Source organism: Carassius auratus, chromosome 31 (assembly GCF_003368295.1).
Source record: "Carassius auratus strain Wakin chromosome 31, ASM336829v1, whole genome shotgun sequence".
NCBI classification, from domain to species: domain Eukaryota; kingdom Metazoa; phylum Chordata; class Actinopteri; order Cypriniformes; family Cyprinidae; genus Carassius; species Carassius auratus.
In genome coordinates, this window is record NC_039273.1 from 26,607,375 (window position 1) to 26,615,318 (window position 7,944).

The following is a 7,944-nucleotide window of genomic DNA, read 5'->3' on the forward strand; positions in this document are numbered from 1 at the left end:
ACCTACAGTGGTCATTCCTGCCTTTTGGGTCATGGCCTTAGACGGTGTTCCTACCTTTCAAGTTATGGTCATATAAAATGTTCCTGTCGGTCCTGTTATGTCCTCGAAGGTCGTCTTTGCCAGTTTGTTCATTGCCCTGGAGATATGTTCTCTTTTGTCTTGTCAAGCCCACAGAGGTTGTTCCTGCTAGAAGTTTCACCCACTGAGATCATACCAGACCAGCTGTCTGCTGCTTCTCATGAGTCCTTCGGAGGATGTTCCTAATAGTTGTCAGCTATCTGAGGCCATCCTATCCGTTTTGTCCTGTCCTTGAAGATTGTTCCTGTTTGTCTTGTTAAGCCCATGGATGTTGTTCTTGCTAGTAATTGCACTCTGAGATCATACTGGATCAGCTATCTGCTGCTTCTAATGAGTCCCTCCGAGTGTGTTCTAGCTAGTCATGTTTTATCTGTGGAGGCTGTCCCCAAGTAGACTACTCCCCCTGTCATGACCTCTGAAGATGTTCCTGTACAGTCTGCTCAAGCCCACTGAACTCAACCTACATCATGAACAGTTAAATGTTCCCCACTTATGCAATACAAATTTGCAATAGCTTTACATTTATGCATTACTACCTCCATCCTAGTACATCCCTGCACCTCACTCTATTTTATTCCATTATCATCTATAGCACAACTGTTCATGAAATGTATTTATTTAGCAATATTTGCCTTTATATTTTCAGTGTCTTTTTTTTTTTTTTTTGGATGTGTGTATTGCTGTTGTCTCCTGTGTAGTAAAAGCTTATGTAACTAAAACAGATTCCTTGTATGCGCAAGCATACTTATTCTGATAATGAGACTCTTAACAAATGTTGCCAAAATGTCAAGCTTTTGTAAGTCTGCCGAAATTTCTTCATGAGCTGACAGAAACCTTAGTCCTAATATAAACAGACACACATGAACCAACACACCGAATACACGGACAAATTTAAATGTTTAAAAACAGGAGGAGCTCTGACATCACTGTAGTTCAGTGAGAGACTCACAGAAAGTGAAACTAACTTGATTAGAAACCATATGGACTCCGATCAAAATCGTCAAACAGCAGAAAACTGAATCTTGTGGACACATCTGATACTCACAGGTAAGTGATAGAAACATAAGAGAGATTGTCCTGAGCAGGTTTCTAATAGTTTTGGTCTGGTTTAGTAAATAAGCTGAACAGAAGCAGGTTTAACCATGTCAAATACTCAGCTGCTTTAGTTGGTTACTGCACTGAAATGATATGAGAACTATATTAAAAGTATGTCATTTGATTGGTTGAAAAGCAAATCTTGTTGTTTCTAAAGAAACAGGAAATAAATGACCTGCAGACAGACAGAACTAAAAATTCAGCTAACAACTTTATTTCATTATTTTTAACAAAATAATAATTTTCAGATTTATACTTTTCTTTTAATATGACCAGCATTTCTCACTCAATCAGTTCTCTGTCTGATTGAACACTGGGACAACAGCCAGACCTGCAGCTGTCCATACTGTAAAGAAACATTCAAGCAAAGACCTGATCTCAAGATTAATACCACACTCCGAGAGCTTGTAGATCACTATAAAAATAAAACTCCTGAAAAAAATGCCTGAAGTTCTGTGTGACATCTGTGAGGAAAGAAAGCTGAAAGCCCTGAAGTCGTGTCTGGTGTGTCAGAGCTCTTACTGTGAAACTCACCTGGAGCCTCATTTGAGAGTGAAAGGTTTGAAGAAACACAAACTGATGGATCCTGTGATTAATCTGGAGGACTATATATGTCAGAAACATGAGAGTCCTCTGGAGCTGTTCTGTAGAGATGATCAGACGTCTGTGTGTGTGATCTGCTCTGTGAAAGACCACAAGAACCACAACACTGTTCCTATTCAAGAGAAAAGTGAAGAGAAGAAGGTAGAAGATATACTTTTAAAGGGCTCATATTATGAGGAATCATATTTTATTTCCTGTTGTGAAATAAAAGTTCATGATGAAAACATATTGTAAATTTAATCTCTGTTATGATGCATGTGTTTGTGTTGTTCTCTGTAGACTGAGCTGATGAAGACACATGAAGACATGCAGCTGATGATCCAGGACAGAATCAAGAAGATTCAAGACATCAAACACTCAGCAGAAGTCAGAAAAGTGAGTTGAAAATAATCAAATGAAATGAATGTAAATATTTATTTTATATAATTTAGATGTATTAGTTTAGTTGGGTGGCTGTGTTTCATTCTGAAGGGTTCATCCCTGTGCCATGATCTTTTTGAAGGGTTTACCCTCCAGAGTAAGAGCTTTGAATAATGAAGGGTGTACTGCAGGGAGCAAAAACATTTTTTTAGAACATAACTTCTGTGTCATCTTACAAACTCAGTCACATTAAACATGAAGGAGAAAGGTGAGTGGAGTGAAAAGTGTCCATTGCTTGTGCCCCTTTATAAGAGAACTTTGAAGTTTTGAGAAGCACTATGTGTTTTAGTGGTGGGTATTTTACAGTTACTCTTTCTGAAGGCTACTGTGCCTTGCACTAATGGAGAAAAACCTAGACTCCCTGCTGCTCACTGAAACATACCAAATTCCTAACCACTATTTCCACCTAAATCTCCTTTCTCCATCTGGATTCAACTACCTGGCCAAACCTTGTTTGACATCTTGGGGTGGTGGTCTGGCTGCTATCAACCTTCATGTGACTTTAACTTTTGAATACCTAGTTTTCAAAATTTCTTGTACATCCCCATGCAATGTTTGTAATTTCCTTTTATTGTCAACCCAAACAAATGCAAAAAAAATAATAAAAAAAAAAATTATTGAACTGCACAAACTGTTAACAGGCCTTTCCCTGTGCCATGTCTTCTTCTGTTATCTTACTTGTTGATTTCAACATACATTACATACACAACATACAACATACATACATACATACACAAGTGACTGTGTGCAGAATCCCATGAACTCATGTTAGTGTTTTAATTTCAAAGTCTTGTACTGCATATTGACTTTTCTACGCACTTAAAAGGTCACATACTGGACTGGCTCTGCACTACTGGTCTACTTAATGTTTCTGCTTTTGGCTCTCGGATTGGACCTCCTGATCACCTCTTCATCGAACTAAACTGTGAAATGCCTCCCCTCACCTAAGGGTGAAATCTACCTTAACCTAACTGTAACCTTAAAAAACCTGACCTCGACCCTTCTGACATGGCCAAATACCGACCAATCTTGAATTTCCCGCTTCTTTCAAAGCTACTTGAAAAAGTTGTTGCTGCTCAACTTAAATCATATTTTTCATCTTATATCCTCTATGGTTGTTTCCAACCCAGCTTTTGCACCATTCACAACACTGAGATAGCACTTCTTAAAGTTATCAACAACCTCATTATGGCCACTGACTCAGGCTCCATTAGGATTTTAATTCTGTAAGACCTTTACTACAGTATTCTCATCTTGCGAATCTCTGCTCTTGGTATTTCTGGAACTATTTTATCCTGGTTCACTTCCTACCTGTCTGACTGTCAGCATTACATTACTATCCGCCAGGCTATTTCCACTAGTGCCCCTGTGTCTCATGGTGTCCCCCAGGGATCTATTATTGGGCCTTTACTGTTCATGATCTACATGCTCCCATTTAGTAACATTATCCATCCTCATGGCTTCAACTTCCATTGCTATGCAGACGACACCCAACTCTATATCCATTCTCAACACAATTTTCCTTTTCCCACCAACTCCATATTGGCTTGTATTAATGATATAAATGCTTGGATGACCAGTAACTTTCTCAAATTCTCAAATAAAACAGATCTACTTTTTGTTAGTTCACTAAAAATATTTGGTTTGACCTTCCACTAATGTTAAAAATATGTGTATAATCTTTGATACTTCTCTTTCATTCATTCCTCACATATCTTCACTGACAAAGTCTGCCTTCTTTCACCTCCATAATATTGCCTGTTTATGTCCCTTCTTGAATAGCAATGATTCTGAGACCCTGGTTTATGCCTTAATTACTTCTCAACTCAACTACTGTAATTCTCTTTTCTATGGCCTACCAAACACAACAATAAATAACCTTGAATATATTCAGAACTCTGCAGCTAGGGTTCTCAGTTTTTCAAAGAAATCTTCTTACATTACTCCCAACCTACACAGACTTCATTGGCTACCCATTCTTTTTCCATATCCAATACAAGACACTCCTCATCACCTTTAAAGTACTTCTTGTCCCAATGTGTATTTCTGAACTCTTTTATACCTGCTCCCCAGTTTGAACACTAATATCTTCTAATACTGGTCTGATGTCACATGACACAATTTAGCATTGTTTGGTGGCATATTGTATCTCTGCCAATCTTATCATTACATGATTTCAAAATACACCTTAAAACTTATATTTACCTTTCTTTTTGTCTGTTCTCTGGCTGTATGATCTGATTCATGGTATGTATTTTATGTTTATCTGTATTGTTCTTCTTATTATTAATATTACATTGTTGCATATTACATATGTTCCTGTAGCTCAATTGGTAGAGCATTGTGCTATCAAGTGCATGGTTGGGGGTTCGATTCCCCGGGAACACATGCTAGGTAAAAATTGATAGCCTGAATGCACTGTAAGTCGCTTTGTATAAAAGCTTCTGCTAAATGCATATTTTTAATTTAAGTCATTGATTTGGAATCAATCACTTAAATGATTAATTTAAAAACAAGAATGAATCAGCACTACAGTTTGTTCCAAGATTGATTTAAAATAATATTTTCGGTGGTCGAAACAAATACAAACAAGGCAACTTACGATAATTTGTTTCAAATTTAAGTTACTTAATAGTAACTTCTTCTTTTATTGTTGCACACTATCACACTGTTGGTCTGAATATTTACATTACTGTGATTACCTGATTACTAAAGTAATATCGTACCTCTCCTCAACGTGATTGAAAGACACATGATCTGAGGAATCATTCAGTGCAAACAGTGCAGGGTTATGTTTGTTCTTCAGTTGAGAAATTTGGAAACCCTTTAAAAACACTGAAGTATGGGCAACATTAACACTGATTCTTGTCATAGTAAACACCGCTAATAATTCGTTGACTTCTGGTTGACCAGAGAAACAGTGAGAAGGAGAAAGCAGCTCATGTCGAGCTCTTCACTGATCTCATCCGCTCCATTGAGAGATGTCAGACTGAACTGCTGGAGATGATGGAGGAGCAGCAGAAAGCAGCAGAGAAACAGGAGCAAGAGCTGATTGAAGAGCTGGAGCAGGAGATCACTGAGCTAAAGATGAGAAACACTGAGCTGGAGCAGCTCTCACACACTGAAGATCACCTCCACTTCCTACAGGTCAGTCAACATCATCTCTCTGATCATTGATAATGCAGGATATGACATGCTGAAGGATTTGTCCTCTCTCCTGCTATAGATTCACTCATCCCTGTGCAGCTCTACAAACACCAGGAACTGGCCTGAGATCAGTATGAAGACTCATGAGAGTCTGGAGACTCTGAGGAGAGCTCTGACTCAACTGAAGGACACTATAGATGAGAAACTTACACAAACTGGTACATCAATACATTAATCTGAGAGAAAATTGATCATGTTTTCAATTCTTAAAATATGGGATCTGCTGATGTTATATTGTTATTAGTCTCTACAGAGCTGAAGTGGATGCAGCAGTATGCAGGTACATTGTGCTGTCTGCACTACACTAGTTTACATTTATACACTCACAGATTCATTATCGCACTAAAATCTAATTACACACTAGGTTAAATATTAAAAACATCAGCATCACAAAATATCTGTACTGTGAAGTTGTGATTGATATTCTGTCTTCTCAGTGGATGTGACTCTGGATCCTGATACAGCTCATCCTGATCTCATCCTTTCTGATGATGGAAAACAAGTGAGTGATGGAGACATCGATCAGAAACTCCCAGATAAACCAGAGAGATTTGATAAATGTGTAAATGTTTTGGCAAAGGAGGGATTCTCCTCAGGGAAATTTTATTTTGAGGTGCAGGTGAAAGGAAAGACTGAATGGGATTTAGGAGTTGCCAGAGAATCCATTAACAGGAAGGGAGACATCACAGTGAGTCCCAGTAATGGACAATGGACTGTGTGGCTGAGGAATGGAAACGAATATGAGGCTCTCTCTAGTCCTTCTGTCTCTCTGTCTCTGAGAGTGAAGCCGCAGCGGGTCGGTGTGTTTGTGGATTATGAGGAGGGTCTGGTCTCCTTTTATGATGCAGAGTCCAGCTCTCATATCTACTCTTTCACTGCTCAGTCTTTCACTGAAAAACTCTATCCATTATTTAGTCCATCCTTAAACGATGGAGGTAAAAACTCAAGCCCGCTGATCATCACAACTGTTAATTATAATAAATGAATGTACATTCTTAATTTGAAATACAGGATTAAAATAATGTTTTCATTATTTAATAATATTAAATGATTAAAATAATGACTTTTATTATTTGTTTTTCAATTTCTAAAAATCTGTATGCTATAATGAAATATTTGTAATGTAAAATATGATACTTGTTTAATAAATGATTTATGTTCAACTCTTCATAAATATTCACCTGTCACCTGACAAAGTGAAATCGTCTGTAAAAACACCTTTGATGACCTTAATAATCTGTCGTATAAAGGTAGTGGCTCCTCTACAGAATGATTTGTGATATTACTGTTGTACATCAGCTGGTAATATCTTGATATACTGTATATCAAAGATCTGCATGATAACTATTCATATACCACGGTATGTACATGAAACTCTAAGGTACCTAAAAATACCATGATATTATGGTCAGGGTAGTAATAAGGATAGCAAGTAAAATAACAGAGTCTAAGCAAATATACATTTTTCAGTATAATATGGCAGTTAAGAGGAAAGCCTTGGCTATAAATCTAAATATAACACACCCTCTGAAATATGCCTTCAAACACTTTCCATCTGGGAGCAGTTATAGGACACTGAAGGCAACTAAAGCAATATATAAGCAGTGTGCATACCATATGCAATATGTCTGTTGTACAAAGGGTAGAACTGCATTGTTTTCAGCAGGGATGAATGTATTAAGTATTTATTTGATGCAATATGTTCATTGTATTGATATGTGGATTGTATTGTTATTGTTGAATGTTAAGCCAGACCAAAGACTAATTTCCAGCAATAAAGTATAAGTAACTTACTAGTGTCCAAAAAATATTACCATGATATTACCATGGTATCATGGCATTGGTATTAATCTTAATTTTACTTATGAATGCAAACCTTGGCTCTCTCATTAACCCATCACCAGAGATGGGCAGCAGCCATGTCATCCTGTAGCCCCAAGACTGGTTACCCACGGAAGCAAAGCAGGGCTGTCCCTGGATGGGAGACCTCCTGGAAGAGGTGCTAGTGAGGCCAGCAGTGGGTGCTCGCCCTGTGGTCTGTGTGGGTCCTAGTGCCCCAGCGTAGTGATGGGGACACTATACTATCAACAAGCACCATCCTTTGGAGGAGACATTAAACCGAGGTCCTGACTCTCTGTGGTCATTAAAAATCCCAGGACGTCTTTCAAAAAGTGTAGAGTTGTGAAATAACACTTGTATTTTATTTATTTATTTTTTATATGTATTGTACTATTTTACTAAAAGTATGGTGTATAACTATTCACTTAAATCAATAGACTCATCAATATGATATGATTATTTCAATTTTGGATGTCTCATGTTGTGGTGCCTGCCTTTGGGAAGTTCAGGTGTTTTCCATTTAACTGTCCCAATGAACGTAAATGAATCAATTAATTTTGGGTGATTTCCCCAATGTGATAGGTACAACAATGTGTTGCATGTACAATTGGGATAATTTCAACCAATCAGAGATGCTGAAATAAAAGCTATTTTAAAAATGTCCGATTTGGCCGGATTCCACAATTAAAATGGATTAATAAT

General features: G+C 37.5%; 1 protein-coding gene across 2 annotated transcripts; it reads left to right on the forward strand.

Annotated features, from left to right (window-relative positions):
* The first annotated feature begins 980 nt into the window (after positions 1 to 980).
* On the forward strand, positions 981 to 6,403 carry LOC113050999 (E3 ubiquitin-protein ligase TRIM39-like). 2 transcript variants are annotated; one of them, XM_026214567.1, is made up of 8 exons: positions 1,010 to 1,125; positions 1,450 to 1,917; positions 2,056 to 2,151; positions 5,110 to 5,343; positions 5,423 to 5,561; positions 5,648 to 5,683; positions 5,841 to 5,905; positions 6,023 to 6,403. In XM_026214567.1, exons 2-8 carry the CDS (start codon positions 1,615 to 1,617, stop codon positions 6,386 to 6,388), a joined length of 1,239 nt encoding a protein of 412 aa, XP_026070352.1. In that variant the 5' UTR covers positions 1,010 to 1,125; positions 1,450 to 1,614; the 3' UTR covers positions 6,389 to 6,403. The 2 variants fall into 2 exon arrangements, with proteins under 2 accessions (XP_026070351.1, XP_026070352.1); XM_026214566.1 differs by having other exon boundaries at positions 981 to 1,125; positions 5,841 to 6,403.
* Positions 6,404 to 7,944: the final 1,541 nt, after the last annotated feature.

Coding starts and splice junctions, on each gene's coding strand:
- LOC113050999 (XM_026214566.1), top strand. CDS start 1,615: ATGCCTGAAGTTCTGTGTGACATCTGTGAGGAAAGAAAGCTGAAAGCC. Junction 1,918..2,055: donor AGAAAAGTGAAGAGAAGAAG/GTAGAAGATATA, acceptor TGTTCTCTGTAG/ACTGAGCTGATGAAGACACA. Junction 5,684..5,840: donor GTGGATGCAGCAGTATGCAG/GTACATTGTGCT, acceptor CTGTCTTCTCAG/TGGATGTGACTCTGGATCCT.